Consider the following 16,268-nt stretch of genomic DNA (forward strand, 5'->3'; position numbering starts at 1 on the left):
TATGATCTTTCACAGTCAGAGGACACCTCACAGTAACAACTCACTGGCCAGTTAAGAGGGTGCACTACAGAGAATCTGAATTCCTCAGCTGTAATGGTGAACGACTGATGACACTTCAGTTTAGAAATTACCTCAGATTTTGGTGCAGCATCAATGGTGCCAATTCTAGCTTATAAATAAATCAGAAGTTCAAAGTTACATTTCTTCTAATGCATGTTTTCATTCTTGGTGTTTACGAAAGAGGTCATAGAAAATAAACAGACCTGGACAGAAAAGTGAACCTAAAAGCCCTACGTCCTCAGACAGTGTCATTAGAAAGAGTCTCTGTCGAAAGCCAGATCCTCGCCCCGTTCAGAAATTTGCTAATGGGAGTCCCGTGGATACTGCGGCGGCACAGATTTCCCACTGGGGTGAAAGGAAAGGAGGAGTTAAGGAAGTCTGGAGGTGTAGGGGGGTCGTTCTGGGGACTGGCCTTAAAATACATCCTCCTTTGGGTTAAAGGGGGCCCATGAGGGCTGGGGAGTGGCGTGCTGCCCGGACTGGGTCCCTTATACTGCCTGAGCTGACTCTGCAGTATCTCAATTTCATCGACCAGTTGGGAGAGCTTGTGGTAGGCAGTGATGGAGCCCCCTTTGGGAATGCAGGCTTCAGGGACCCAGCGGAGAAAGTAGAGCTTCCAGAGAGCCACGTGCGAGGGAATGAGCAGGGGAATCAGGAGGCCCTGCTGGTCGGTAGGTTGAGAGAACCAGTCCCTGAAGAAGCGCTCTGCCGGGCTCTCTTCTTTCACTGTTGAGAAATCGGGCTTCAGCTCCGACAGCAGAGATGCCCGGCGGGTCAGTGTGTCCTCTCCAGCCCTCAGCCCATTACGCAGAGAGGCCGGCGACGCTCGCACAGAGGAACTGTAGGTTTTCTGCAGGAGGAAGGACACAGTATTAGATTATTCCCACTAACTGTCTGTGATCTGCAGTAGCAGATTTCACATATTCCACATTCTCAACTTTACCCCTGGATCATGACCCTGAAAACATCAAGTTTAGCCAAAAGGTTAATCTATTTTCTGTGTGGTAATTCCTCTTCGGTTTGTGTTTGCTGATGATACCACAACAACAGGCTGCCCATACAATCTCAGCAGCAGTGAACAAAGTTGCTGACCGGATGGACTAACAACGTTAAACATTTACTCTCAGAATCTCTGTTTCCGCAAAGTGATACCTTCCAGGCTGAAGAGAGCAGATGACTGAAGTGACGTTTATCTAACATTTCTACACATTATTACTGATCCTATTCTGACCTTGATAATAACATGCCTATGTAATGAACAGTCACAACTCACCTACTATATTTCCAGTGAAAGAATAATGTTTACGCACATAAAATTCTGTCTGGGTATAAGTCTACATACTTAGTAATTGATCTGAGTTCAAAACAATCTTAACAAATTAAAGATATGGGTGAGCATAAAGAATGAACGAACTTATAACATGGATGAAAACAATAAAACTCAGTCTTAAGTTTTTGTAGCACATCCATTAAGAGGGCAAACACATTTAACAATGTGCCGTTACTGCTTCTATAAACTTGTAAGACTCTGTGCGTTACATACCTTTGTGCGTGTGAAGGTTTTCACTCCCCCGTTCTGAACACAGGCAGCTCCTTTGCCCACGTACATGGGGTTGTTAAAGAGGGTTTGATCTTTGGTGGAGAACTGCTTCGACCAGTCCCAAACAGGAGGGAAAAACACAACCTGGTCTTCTCCTTGAGGGATGGCTTTAATCTTGGCAAATTCCTGTAATGGAAAGACATTATTCATTCTCAGTACATCTGCACATACAGTGGTATTACACAGACAATACATGACAGTAAACAAGAAACATAATTTTCTTGTGTAAAATTAGTTGGTGATGACAAGATGTTATTCTATCTTTGTGCAATACGTTGCACTGTTTCCTGTCAATTATCTGAAACCCACAGAGGAAATTATAGTCTCCAACATGAGGTGAGGCCTCAAAAACTTGTTGCTTGGCTACACACTATCACCTGGTATAATAACATGACTTCTACTACTCACTTCCACTGACGCATATGGATATTTTACGTAGGAAAACATTAAACTAAATGAAAAAGTATATATATTATATATGATATAAGCCATCCCTTACCATTAAGTGCTTAGTGCGTTGTTTGGGAGAATTGAAGAGGAAAGTACTGAAGAGTGGAATCCACATGCTGTCACTCAGTACTGTCAGATAGGTCTCTGTGAACTCAAACGCTGCTGGGTACTGGTTTATCATCTGCCACACGCAGTCCAGGAACAGCATGAACAGTGGAGACTAGAACGACACAACACAGAGAAATAAATGACAAAGAAGCACGAGTGTCTCAGGAAAATCGTTAGGTCAGCTACTCTGACTGGATTAAGTTTAGTTCTCCACAGCATACCTCCTCTTTGTCATTCTTCTTTAAGTGGTTGCATCTGTCCAAAAAGCGATGGCCAGCCATCACCCACTCCTTCTGCACCAAACTCTGAAAGCCAGTGAGGCTGCGATACTGAGGGTCCAACATGAGCTGCACCAATGACGACACCACACAGTTCAGGTCTCTGTCTTCTTCCTCTGTGCAGGTGCAAGGAGAGACACCAAAAGTCAAGGAAAGTATTTTCACCGCACTTTCAGGTGGGAAAAATAGTTTAATTTAAGGAATTTTTAAATGGGTCATGTGGGATATGTAACATCTATTTAAAGCTAAATATTGCTGAAAGATCACAAATGATGGACCAATAAAATTATCATAAAAAAAGAGTTTTACCTTGGAGAATGACTGAAGCATTCTTTCCATCCAGAGTGTAGACAATCTCAGCTGAGTGCTTCAAAAAGGCCCTTGGGTCACAAGCAGAACATACATGTTAACAGACATTGAAATATATGAAGTACTATTTCCTAAAAAGAAAAAACTGATTAGCATTCATAGCTTTACATTGAAATAAACTTGATTATGTATTTTTCGATTGTTGACAGACATATAATTTTAAAATAATCCTGCTATCCAAACAGTAACTCATCTCATCGGTGTATATTTATATTATTCTGACAATAAAGAAAATTAAGAACTTACAATGTAGTTTCAAAGAAACACTTGAAGTTACATAGGATATGTAAATGTATCTACAATGATAATTTTTCACATGCAACTTAATCCACAAGATGTTCATGCAGGTTTGTTATATTCCAGATAAAACTAGGAAAATACAAATAGCATTAAGGCCAGCAAGACATTTAAATTTTGAGTCTTCATAAACTACCAGTCTTGTGGTAGTTAATGAAGAGTGTTGTGTTGTTTACATACCTGACGTGCTCCAGCCATCGTGAGTTTTCAATGGATGTAAGCCACCTCTCTTCAGACTCCTCAAAAGGATCTGCACATAAAAGTCAAACCATGTAAATAAACTTCTTCCATTTCCACAGCATAGAATTGTGCACAGGACAGAAGTTTATTATTTGCAGTGGTAATAAGAGTGTGACTGTTAAACCGTGCAGTGGAGCTCACCAATGACACAGATGTGCCGGACTTTGACAAAGGCGCTCTGGATGTCCTGGATGTTGGGCAGACACTTGTCCAGATCCGACTTGAACACGTCACTTCGCTGTGGGTGGCTTTTAGTGATGGCAGTAAAGATCCTACCACAACACAGGACAGATTAGTATCAAAACTGCTGTAACAACCAAACGCCATTTAACTTATTACAGCAGTTAAACAGTTAACTATTAAAAACCGAAAGTAAAGATATATTATTACACTCTCTTATAATGATTAGGTTAAATATAAAGAGTGAAATTGAGACTTTTGCTCTACCTCTGTTCAATCTTCCTCTGCTGTAATGGATCACTTATGCTGGCCATACGGACAAGAGCGCTCCCATTGGGGTGATTCCAGCACCAGAGCTTTGAAAAAGAATGCAATGGTTAATAGAAGAAAAGAGAAAGGATGCACTGATGAATCAAACTAGCAGATAATGATCACAAATGACCACACAGGTGACCCTCAAATGTACGTAGATCTTAATGCATATCTCATATGGATAGCAGAGTTTGACAAACAGATCAAATTTAATGGGGATTTCTGAGCTTAGATACTCACAGGGATGCGATTATCAGTGAAGAATATAGAGTACTGCTTCAGATCTTGATCTGCCAGAGAAACTGGGACAACGACGTACTCTGGAAGACTGAGAAGTGGTTTAGAGAAAGAGAATGGGGTTACAAAGGAATATAATATAAGACACCATTAGAAAACAAAATGCAGAGGACACACGTGAGAAAAAAAAAATACTTTCATGTTTCCCAAAACTTTTAACTAAAGTCACAAAGTGTGATCCCACAGGAAAGAATGAGCCGAGCACAGCTTTGACTGCGTCGTTTGATGCTTTCATATAGAATTATACTACTGGTAATGAAGCCTTGGTTGTACTGAAAATAACCTGTTAGCACTGGTTTTGTTGTTCTGTGTCTCTGCCACATATTCAAGCTGGTGAATGTCTATAGCAGCAAGGTTTGTTTTAATAAAGGAAAAGTTAATCGGAGTGTCAGTTTTGCTTCAGCCCCATGTGATGTGTACGGTTTGGTGGAAACTACTATTAGGCCATACAGGCGTCTTTTCTCCACCTGCACATTTAACACTGTACAATCCTTATTCCTTACTCTGAAATTCACCATGATGTCACCACTGAACTCAGATGAATAGTGTGTACTGTCTACAATGGACTTGCAAGTTACAATGCGACATTCACAAAAACATTTTCTTGACAAGTCACTTATGAAATAAGCAGAAATGTGCACAGTGTACATACAATGTCCTGCCAAAAAATACCAAGTATGAGTAGTGGATTCAATTTAGAGTTTCAATTTAGAGAAACTGTTGGAGCTACAGACATACATTTCCTACAAAGTCCATCATAAATTGCCAACAACAAAAAACACAAGTTAAAAACCTCTGTGAGATGGCATAACTCTCGTTGACGGAGCACACCCTCCACCCTGAAGCACTCGTCCTCTTGACCTCTCGATCCCAGTCAGATGGACGGTCAAAAATGGGGGTCTGCAATCCTCCTCGAGGGGTGGAACCATTGACTCGATCCTCTGGAAATACAGAAACACTGAGATGATTTCTTTTGCATAATGCAGATATATCAAATCCTAGTTGTAGAATTTGGTTAAGACACATGTTATGTCTTTCAGAGTCTTTCAGAATGAGTTATTCTGTAGGGTACCTTTAGATTCATGGTATCGTCGTCCTTGATACTCAAAGCCAAATAGAAGATGGAGATCAGCTGGATGGGAATAGTGGGCAATAGCAAGGCAAACCTAGAAGATATAGAACAATGGTACTTTTATGGGATATACAGTACAATCGACTTCATTTGAACTCTGGTTTTTGCTAAAAATTCAAGTTCTTTACCACACAAAACACAAGAACAAGTGAAATCTGGGAAAGTAAATGTTTGACAGTCTGCTGCTCAGGATTGATTCTCTCTGTGGCCCCACCAGAGTCACACAAAGCACTCCATTCAGTAGTAATGCTGTGAATAAAAGTGTGTGTGTGTGTGTGTGTGTGTGTGTGTGTGTGTGTGTGTGTGTGTGTGTGTGTGTGTGTGTGTGTGTGTGTCCAACTCTGTAATTTCCTTTGGCAAAATACACTATTATAGACTGGCTTAATTCCATATGTCACAAAGAAAAAAAGACCTGAGCCCTGTTTTAGGTTCACACTGTAATTATGTACATGGTGTCCAAAAATAAACTCACAAGGCGTGAGGGAGGGCAGACCTGTTTCTATTTCAGTTCTCTGTACATAGTCAACCTTCAATATTTTGTTGTAAACAAATAAAATGTTAAAAATGGCAAGAGATATATAGCTCCCTTACTCCATAGTGAGACTTTACAATGAAGATAATATGTGCTGTTTACATTTTATGCTAAAATGCTGCTTATTTTTCCAAGTCAAGCTCTATGAATTGGGTTGTATTAGTGTTTTCTTTTTGTTTACACTAATTTATAGTAAATATACTGTATATCTATAATATAATAATATCAAGCCTCAAATTACATTGGCCGATACATTGGTATCTCAGATCTTTTACTCCCAAATATCATTATCGGCATCAGCTTACAAAATTCCACATTAGTCATAGTCTTCTACTTAAAATTCCTTTTAATTTCCTTTGTGGAAAAATGTCTGAACGCACCACCTCTCGATTTATGATATCTTCAACTATTAAAACGTTATATTAATATACAAAGCTATTGAAGTATCTGTATATTTGACACCAGTTCCCGAACCTTAATTAAAAGACACATCATTTTAATGTATGCCTACTATAAAATTCATCTCATCACAATGTCCCCTACTTGTAATACTTGGACCCGACTAAACTGAGCTCCAGTGTGAAGAATGAAACATCTGTCCCTCCAATCTCTCCGAGCAGGAGATGAGTCAGAGTCACGCTGCCAGTTGTTTCTGCACTCTGGATGACTCTCGGTTTCCTCTGCCCTGAATGCCATTGTTTAACGTCTCCTATCCATTGTTTGGCTAATGGCATCACAGAAATGTTGTTGTGAGAAGTGTCATTTCTCTTCAGGTTGAGCGCGAGTGAGAAGAACTAAACTGTTTTTATGATATAAATATCCTTGTCTCTGAGGAAGTTGTCAAAGCTTAGTGTGTAGTGAGTGCATGTAGTGAGCTCACAGAGTCAGAAAGGGAAAAGTTTGGTCAGCAACAGCCAACAGTGAAATGAGCAGAGGAAACTCAGAAAAGGGAACGGTAATTTCTAAGTGAAGTAACAGAAAATAAATACTAATACTTCATTAGCTGAATTTGGTGTGATTAAACTGTGGAGAAAACTGGTTCCATCTGTGTCCCCTGGTCAGATCTAGGCCCTGTTCACACCTGGCATTAAAATACATCCTCAATGTGTCTCTTGTGATTGGATATCACTTCCGGCTCCACGCGCAAAGAATCATATACATCATTTGTGTTCGCAAAGACCAAATTATGTCGTTTTTACGCACTCCGAGTTTACACATATGGCCAATGACAATGTTTGTGCCACAAGGGGTGCCAAAGTCAGTTGTGAAATTTTCAAGTTTTACACTTAACCACTTTACTTTTCTTGAGTTGCATTTAGAAGAATCCTTGCCATTCATTTATCACAATTTCCACTTACAGACTTTGTCTCCAAATCCAAACTGAGTGGATATGTTAGAAGTTTCTTAAATAAACAGTCTCTGAGCAGAGTTTCTGTATCACCCACCTTCTTGGCACTCTCAGGCCCGGCCTCATCAAAGCAGAACCTCATGATGCGCAAGTCTTTGCAGTACAGGATGAGCTCAGTGGGATTGAATTTCAGCTTCTGGTTGGACCCCAACACCTTCTTCTTTCCCTTTGTATCATTCACTGAGAGGAACACAAAAGACGATGATAAAACTTCAACTAATGCAGATATAAATATGCAGGACTGAATTTTAGAGCTTCCCCTTTGCACTCATCTACAAAACACTCACACATATCTGTGCTACAGCTGAACGCACTAATGAATGCCAGATGCACTCTTTTACATTATTTTTAGAATAAAAACATTTGGTTGCTATTTCACAAAGTGTTGTATCAGTTTATATCAGATAGGCCACAGCAGAGCAATAAGAATTTGAAAAGAAAACTGACCAATTAAAAACTAAATGAAAAGCTTTTTTCTAAGCCCAACAATAATATTTAATGTTCCATCCTTGTGCATCGATACGTCATGTTTGCAGGATATTTGTGGGAGTGGGGGTGTCAGGTTGCAAGAGTGCTGCATTTATACAGGGCAGTAACCCATGAGTTTAACCTCAATATATAATATTACAGATCATATTTTAATTCCAGGTGTAAATGGAGACATGTTAAATTGAAAGAATATTATCCATTATGATTCATGAGTTTCAACATGAAGTTAGACATAATTGAGGATTTTGACTCTCTCTGGTGGATTGAGACCATACTACACATCCTAAGCATACATTATATAAAGAAACAAGTAGTTATGTCAAAACATCACTCATCGGTATTGTCAGGTTAATTTTAATCTCAACGCTCCTGTATTTGTGCAAATCCCATAATGGCAATGTAATGTCTGGTGGCCCAGTTCTAACAGGTCAGAAAAACAAGCAGGGTAAAACAAAGCCTTGTGCTGTATCACTGTAACACAACAAACCTTGCTCTGGGCAGTTGCCCTTGCACTGTCAGCAATTGACAGCAATGAGAAATAAAAACAAGTCTAATCCTGGCCAGGCTGCGCAGCCACTAAACACGGCCTTAGCTGTGACTTCACTTATAATCAGATTGCTGAGCAGGAATGATCAACAAAAGGGATCCATGCTGTCAAAGATTAATGAGGGAACAACTGGGCCCCTCTAACTTTACATACGACTGTGGATCACTCGACAATGACTGGGTCAGGCTGTTTGTGCTGTAAGAGCTGATTGATTATCCAATCATCAGAAATTTGACTGATTACACATTTGATAAATACATTGTAAATGTGCTAATAAAAGAATGCTTTTATTCATCTAATATCATTATAAAAATAATAAAGCTTTTTTTTATTCTAGTAACTAATCAGACATTAACATTTAAAAGCTGGTAACCAGATGCAAAACCTGTGATAAACTTATGTTTGCCAATACAAATGTGGCGAACAGACGTACCTGTTACTACTTGTTCAAGACAGGTCAGGGGGATGTCGTGCTCTCCAAGCAGCAGGTGGGACAAGTGGGACTTCTGTGTTAAAGGCAACAGCAACAATAAAAAAAACAGTACTATTGATATTCTATACAAAGTTCTCCTGCACCCATAAATATCATCTGAAAACACTGCATGGTGGATCAAGTTAATTCCCTCAACCCGAGGAGTGATCAGGTTCAACTCTGTTATCACAACAACAATCTGCAGCATGGCTGGAAATGACGTCTGTTCTCTCACTTCTTGTGCGATATCACTCACAATGTTGTGCAGGAAAATACAGTTTTCCTTCCTCCTTGCCAGATGCACTGCACATGCAATCATGGCTGTGGAAACATGAGCTATTCAGGAGGATACTTGTGGCACCAACAGGTTTCACAAATATTAAGCTAAAAATTGTACAAGCCTGATATACTTTAGACAACATTAAAAACAGCTATCTTAAACCTTTCACACTTTAACAGATCCATAGCATTATAGATTTGAAGGGTGGATAATTATTCATAGCAGAGTTTGACAGCTTTAAAAAAACCTCAAACCACACAAATACCTGTTTAGGTGGGGCATCCTGGAGGATGAAGGAGACCTTAAAGTTGGTGCATATCAACTTCCCCCAAAGGTCATCCTGGCTGCTGTCGGAGCTGATGCATTTCCTCACAAAGTTCACCTCATTAACAACTATCTCCCCTGATGACCAACAAATGGAAAAAAAGAAGTTTGTAAAGTTAGTTAAGTTCTACAGTTCAAAGAAATATGCAGAAAATGAGGATTAGAAAGGCAAAGTAAAAAGCTACTACAATGAAGTAACATCCTGTTACCACACAGACAAGTGGCAGAACCTTTTTCTCTTTCTCAGTATTAGTTACACATCTACACCTTAACCCATTGTGAATGTTACATGCGATTTAAGTTATTATGTATAATCAATGTTTAACAATAAATATTAAAACTCACAGAAATTGTGACAGTAAAGATATGTCTAACTTACAAACATACAGCTTTGACCTGGGTATATTTCATGGATTTAAGATGATTTGCTCATCATTACAAATGATCAATTTAGAGATTTTGGTTTACATCTCCACGCATACAGAATAACTCCTGGATAACATCTTCTGCTTTCCACTGTTATCCTCCCGGTTGACATTGTGTATTAAAATGCATAAAGAGTGGTAGCTCAAAGTTACAGGTTTTAGTCTTAATGACACTGTTGAAGGTAAATAGTGACATTGATAACCTGATACTGATATAAGTCACAACACACATATTGCTTATGAGTAACATGACCTTAGCACATACATAATACTCAATTTCACAAGAATGTGGCTCAAAAAATGCCTACAATTGCCTTTCATTAGAATAAGGAGTGTTAGCTACTATCAACTATCCAGGATAACACTTTACAGAGACTTCACATGCCTTAAAGTCACATCAAAGCCACTTAGTCAAAAAACAAGTTCAACTAGTTGAACAGAGATTTGACCTGTTGACTGTGAACCTCTGTTGTTTTCTGTCTTAGTGAGCAGGAAGGAAAACGGCAGTAATGTTTCATAAGCTTCCTAAATAACATTGCTTCATCTTGCTATGCTTAAGATCAACAGAAAACAGCACGTTATGCCTCATTTTGAATTGTCAGTGGTAAATGTTGTGATTCTGCAAAAGCACATCAGAAACCATCACATAATGCTCTACCATCTATCAACAGTAATGACAACAAGCAGGAAGCTTAGGTCATTTACACATAACAAATTATAAATCTTTTTCTGAAAGGGTAGCATTGTTGTTGAAAAAAAGAAGCTACGTTACACAAGGTTTCTGTCTGGCAGAGAAAAAGCTCAGAGGCCACACACAGTTTCTACAGTGATAAGTGGAACAGTCACTCCCTTCAGTTCTGGCACATGAAAGTCACATTATAGATTTTATTTCCACTTAGGGTTAATCAAGCAGCTATTCATATACTGTATTTCATGGGTAAAATGACCCTTAGCCCTTAACATGATGACCAAATAAATGCATAGACAAAAACATGGCTATAAAAAGTTGCCCCTGGGATTTTTTAAAAGATGAACTGGGGCAACAGGGTGGAGTCCTGCAGTCACTTCAAAGCTCTGCCTCTGAGTAGCGCACATCTAATGTGCAGTGTGTTAACAACAAGGAAGCTGATCATTGTCTAACCTCGTCTGTCGAGCTCCAAAATCGGGATGGTGAGGGAGCTACAGTCCTTCAGCAGTAAATGCTGCCTGGGACTGGATGGAAAGTTTGCTTTAACAGCCATTTAGCAGGTCAATCAAATTCTCATGTTGACATTGGCCTTATTAAAAACACACTTGACTTCAGTAAAGCAGGTTTGAAACCGGTCTGAAAAGTGATTAAAAAAACAATATGCAAAAAGATGCAAAAGTTAACTTAACTTAAATTAATCTGTTCCTCTTTTTATTTATTTTTAAAGAGGATATATCTGCATAGTTACTCTCAAGAAACACACAACATGACACTATGCAAAGGGCGTGTCCATGAGACTCATGAGTCAACTACTCACCCTCTAACCAAAATAAATCTTTATAATGAACGCTCTCATCACTCATATTAATTAATTAACTGCACTTATTGTAAGTCACGTGTTAGCGGGCACAGTATTATGAGAATCCATATCTTACTTTTTTTTTTACACTAAACACTTAAAGCAGTAAAGAAAGAAAAACATTTGACCGACAGATGGAAGGAATGGCACTGTGCTGTAATTAGCACTTTGCTCCACTTTGTTGCTCATGCAAGTATCACTGGCAGGGAGACGTTTGCAAATCCTCGTGACATCATGAGAAAACAGCAAACACGATGACTGAATAGAAACCTCTTAGAGTTGTGATGACTAACTAATCTATTGACGATTGGGGTTTGAGGCCTTCTGACGATGCTCGTGATAATCTTAAAAAGAAAAAGGCCTTTTTAACACCATATTAACGATCACTGAATTCATTCTATCCACACGTTATTTTCACAGATTAAAACCAGTAGTACAGAGACTGAAGTTGCTACTGAAATTCTGGAGAGTAAAAGGTACATTGAAACAAGTACAAGTAAAAGTAGAGACAGAGAGTAACGAGGGATAACAGACTCATAACTTGAGGCAAAGGTCTATCAAAAGTTTCTCATGAACTTAAACAGCATTGTTGAGCCTTCACTCATGTCTTACATATAGTATAGTATACCTAAAAGAGCTGCTACTTCTGTTGCATGGATGTGGTTTGGGTATGAACAAAATCTGTACTTCCTAAAAGCTGCAGACGAGTCCCCATAAGAGACTCAAAGACGTCTAACCTCTTTGACCACCTACACAACAATCACCACAACAGTACAGAGAGTTTACTGATGAGAGCTGCAAAACAAACTCCAATATTAGATGTCGTGAGAGGCTTTTACCCGCAACACCATACGGCAAAGAATCACAGACCTGAAAGGACCATCTACTGTAAAAACTTACATATTGCCTCCATTTATATGAAATGACACTTGTGAAAGCTACAAACGGGAAATAATATGTGGAAGTGAAATTTATAATGCTCTGTGAAAACTGTAATGTTCTGTGAAGACAATAATCAATGTCCACAACAATTGTTAGCACTGAGATAAGTTTTAAGACTGCCACAATTTGCATAGGAATAGACAGATTGACATGTTTGCTGAAAGGCTTGTTAGACCAGTCTGATTAAACACAGACGGCACTGTGAAAAATATAGGAGGACTTAAAGTCCATCCATTCTTTCATGGTCAGAACTGGAGACAACGAAAAACCCACAATTTTTCTATTTTTCATTTCTGAGGTTTTACAATTTAAGTCATCAGAGCAATCCCATTTAGTGTGACTTGGAACAGCTAGTTCAGAGAAAATTCTGCTGACAGCCTCACCTCAGCTATTAATTCAGATCCAACTACTCAAGCACCTTCTTACAACTGTTTAGATGGAGCTTATTATACAATATGTCTTGAGTAACAACACACAAGTCTGATAATCAGGCCAATTTGTACATTTTGTTTTTGCTATCATTAAAACAAAATGGACTGATTAAGAGGTCTGTAAAAATGCCAAAGACATTGTTCTGTCTAGTTGTGTATACGATTCTGAAGTAAATACAGTCTTTTGTCTGGTTATTAACATTGTGTCTAGATAATATTTTAATATGCTGAGAATGTGAGAACTGCTTTCCAGTATATGTTTGTGCTTTTAACTATTTTTGGGATAATGCATAAAATAAAAACGTACCTGGAAGTAACTTGGGTTCCAACTTCTTAATAGGCGGTTCAAAGGTTTTCTTCCCATCAGTCTGGAGAAAAAGCATAATTCACATCAGAGTTAGTTAAACACTAAGTCATTGGAGGGTAAATGAATTATGGCAAGGCAATCACCTGCCATTACAAGGGGGAGGGGCGAGAGAATTACAACTCAAATGTGTCCGTTCATTGTAAACAAAGCACGAGACTTTTAATAGGACTTTCAAATACCTATGATTCATTGACAGCTGTCATAAAACCATGCTGATTATCCTAACAGCTGTTATGGTTTGTTTTGGGGAGTTCATGTTGCAAATGTTTCATCTACAGCATGCAGTAAGTGAGGATAAGCCTGTTGCAAGATTTCTGAAGAAAACTAGAAGATACTATTACACCATCCACAAATACTGCTCATACTTGCATATGCAGTGACATTCCTTTAGTGTCTGGGCAGTCCAGTGTTTTCCACTGTTGGCCCTACTTCAGCACAATGACTGTGAATGAATGACTAAAAGAAATGCTGAGTTTCAGGTTTAAGAGTGTCAGTGTGTAGGGATCATTCAGGAATTTACACATATGATTATGTATAAACGTGGTCACAATTTCTGTATTGCACATCACATCTGTGTAGGTGTAAATATCCTCAAAATAAATCTAAAAGTAAGTGATTTAACCTCACAGCAATTGTCTTCTTGAAGATCCAATGTGCTCAGAAAAACAGCAACAACAAATACTAGGACTGCACTGTGCAAGAGAAAGCTGAATGAAATAGTCAAAGCACTTAAAGAGCTGGAGCTTCCTAAGGTGCAACAACCCATCTCTTCAAATAGTGTAAAGACCATTACTTAATTAAATAATACCACTACCACTTTGGAAAATGTCTTCGGTTTACACTCACAGTCCACTCCTCCATTGTTCATCTTGGAGAAGCATTTCAGTGATGCTCTCTCTCCTATCACTGCAAATGGCGGATTTAATCCTATCTTGAAAGCATAAACCTTGAAAATATATAAGTAATCATTGCTTTTTCTATTTAGTCTTTGCTTTGACAGTTTGCTGTGCAGACTATAAAACAATCAGTGGCAAATTTGTCATACAGGACTAAATAAATAACACGATTAGCTCTACCAGAGCAAGTCCATGACAATAACCTTAATCCTAACCAATGTCAGCTACTTTCAACACAAACCACTTCTCAACACTACTGCTGACCATGTTCATACAAACACTGGATTTGTTTGGGTTGCACCACCAGGGTCTGTAAGCAAACCCCATTTCACTTGCTGTGCATAATATACATCAAACTGTTGGTAAATCCAAGGATGCCAAATTATAACAGTATAAAAATTAAAAATTAAATCTACGATTCACTTTTAGATTCACTCTGCAAGTTTCAATTCTCTAAATTTTACATCAGCAGGAAGGAACTCTTGTTGCTATTAGCCACCCGGGGAAAACACAGAGCAAAACACAGTGTAGTTATCCTACATGCTTCAGCTTTCTGGTGATGCTGCTTTAAAGTTGAATCCCACTACAGCTCGTTTTAAATGCTGTCAGACCTGCACAGCCCAGTATCTTCTCATAAGCTCAGGCACACGTCAGACATCCTCGACACCCCAGTGACGACAGCTTCACACCAGAATAAACTCAAGAAATGACCCGACATTGTTTACTGGCAGCCCGGAGTGGAAAGCAAACACCCGCTGTGATAAAAACACTCACCTGCACAGGAGGAAGATAACTCTTGAAGGTCGGTTTCATGGGTTTCATGGGTTTGACAGAGAACATTGTTTACGTCCGCCCCGTCGCACGCTCGGCGGCTGCCAGTGGAAAAAATAAAAAGACACAAACCAAAAGGGGGAAAGCTCCTCTAAAGATGGACTCAGCCTCGCACCGAGTCAGCCCGAGCCTTCAGTGGGTAATAACACATTCATGCGGACACGCTTGGCCGGACGCGGCAGCTCTCCTCCATTCCGTCACGCAGTCAAGTGGCACGTCGGACTCGCTGGATGAAAAAAAAAAAAAGTTGACAGAAGTTACCGTTGAGACGTCGGCGTTAGCTTCGTTGGCTAGCTAGCTTAAAGTGCTGCATGGAGTTTATAAAAGCCGTCCTCGCGCTGAGGGGAACCGGGTGAAATAGCTCAGAGACCCCCCGTCGCGTGTCCACATCTTCTTTCCGCCCGCTCCTGTGCTAGTTTACCTCGGCGACTTCCTCAAAGTCTGACTAATTCACCCACACGCAGTACCTGGTGCTGCGAAGGACTTAGCGGCCATGTTTATACAGAGCCGAGGTCCCGCCCTGTTTCCGGGCTCCGCTCCTCAGCCTTATTTCTGTCCCGAGACTTTCTCTGAGTGAACTGGAGCCGGACACGAAGCAACTCTGCTCATATTATCACACAGATAGATATATACTAGTGTGCGTGGTGATATATATGGATACTTTTCTTATTTGAGCGATAAAACAACGATTATTCTTGTTTGCGTTCATCAAGTGCACCACCCACTGACTACAACTCCCATGAGACCCTGGGAACTTGAGGCTAAACGGGCGTGCCTCTTTTTTTTTATTTTTTACAATAGCTTCGCTCCACACAAACTCGATGTGTGAACAATAAGTTAGCATGTTCTACTTATTAAAATGAAACTTCTGAAGCTCAAACTTCCATAAAATACAAAAAATAAAAATATGTATATATATAAAACACAATAAACTGCAAAAACTCTTATCTTTTTGCTGCCTTCTGTTTTTGCAAACATCCATTACATTTTTATCCCAACACTATTTTAAATTTGTATAATTTTACGAAGCCTTTAACAGTTCAGAGCCAAGTGTATTTTATTTGAATTTATTCAAGATCTTCCAACAGAGTTACATTTATCTTGTAAGTCTTGTGCACTAGGTGGCACTATTGGTTAATTACTGGAGTTTTTTTGGCTGGCTAGAGTTTTGCTCTTCTCTCCACATCTGTTGCTGAGATGTATTCGAATGATTCAACGCCGAAGATATAAAAAAAAAAATTGTATCACATTTAGAGCCAAGTCAATAATATTTAATTTTGCTGCCCTTTCAAAACACATCAGAGAATGGCATGCACTGCACAAAAAGGGTCCCTGAAAATTGTTGTAACCATAAACAAAAAATGCAAAAATAACGTATCTTTGGCCTTGCTGTACATAGCAAAATTTGATTTGATAATTAGTACCTGTAAAGAAATAAAAAATCCTCATAAGAC

General features: G+C 39.2%; 1 protein-coding gene and 1 long non-coding RNA gene across 2 annotated transcripts in view; one reads left to right on the forward strand and one right to left on the reverse strand.

Moving 5' to 3' along the window:
• LOC117755000 overlaps positions 1–5,616 on the forward strand; it is a 19,387-nt gene extending 13,771 nt beyond the window's left edge. Inside the window, exon 3 of the long non-coding RNA XR_004612521.1 lies at positions 5,586–5,616. This is a non-coding gene — a long non-coding RNA (uncharacterized LOC117755000). The remainder of the gene's footprint in view (positions 1–5,585) is intronic.
• Positions 20–15,387, reverse strand: mtmr10 (myotubularin related protein 10). The gene is made up of 16 exons (XM_034574398.1): positions 14,758–15,387; positions 13,028–13,088; positions 9,317–9,453; positions 8,733–8,805; positions 7,301–7,443; positions 5,264–5,357; positions 4,985–5,132; positions 4,135–4,222; positions 3,850–3,938; positions 3,544–3,674; positions 3,343–3,412; positions 2,806–2,876; positions 2,440–2,612; positions 2,160–2,330; positions 1,604–1,786; positions 20–910 (listed from the first exon to the last, which is right to left on the reverse strand). The coding sequence occupies exons 1-16, from the start codon at positions 14,821–14,823 to the stop codon at positions 299–301; spliced, it is 2,310 nt and encodes a 769-aa protein (XP_034430289.1). The 5' UTR covers positions 14,824–15,387; the 3' UTR covers positions 20–298.
• Positions 15,388–16,268: the final 881 nt, after the last annotated feature.

The sequence above is a fragment of the Hippoglossus hippoglossus genome, chromosome 3 (genome assembly GCF_009819705.1).
Source record: "Hippoglossus hippoglossus isolate fHipHip1 chromosome 3, fHipHip1.pri, whole genome shotgun sequence".
NCBI classification, from domain to species: Eukaryota; Metazoa; Chordata; class Actinopteri; order Pleuronectiformes; family Pleuronectidae; genus Hippoglossus; species Hippoglossus hippoglossus.

Excerpts from the sequence above, each read along its gene's own strand:
- mtmr10 (XM_034574398.1), bottom strand. The coding sequence starts at position 14,823 with ATGTTCTCTGTCAAACCCATGAAACCCATGAAACCGACCTTCAAGAGT. Across the intron at positions 3,413-3,543 it reads CCGGCACATCTGTGTCATTG|ATCCTTTTGAGGAGTCTGAA; the intron begins GTGAGCTCCACT and ends TTTTATGTGCAG. Across the intron at positions 2,613-2,805 it reads TGCTTCAGTCATTCTCCAAG|AGGAAGAAGACAGAGACCTG; the intron begins GTAAAACTCTTT and ends GCACCTGCACAG.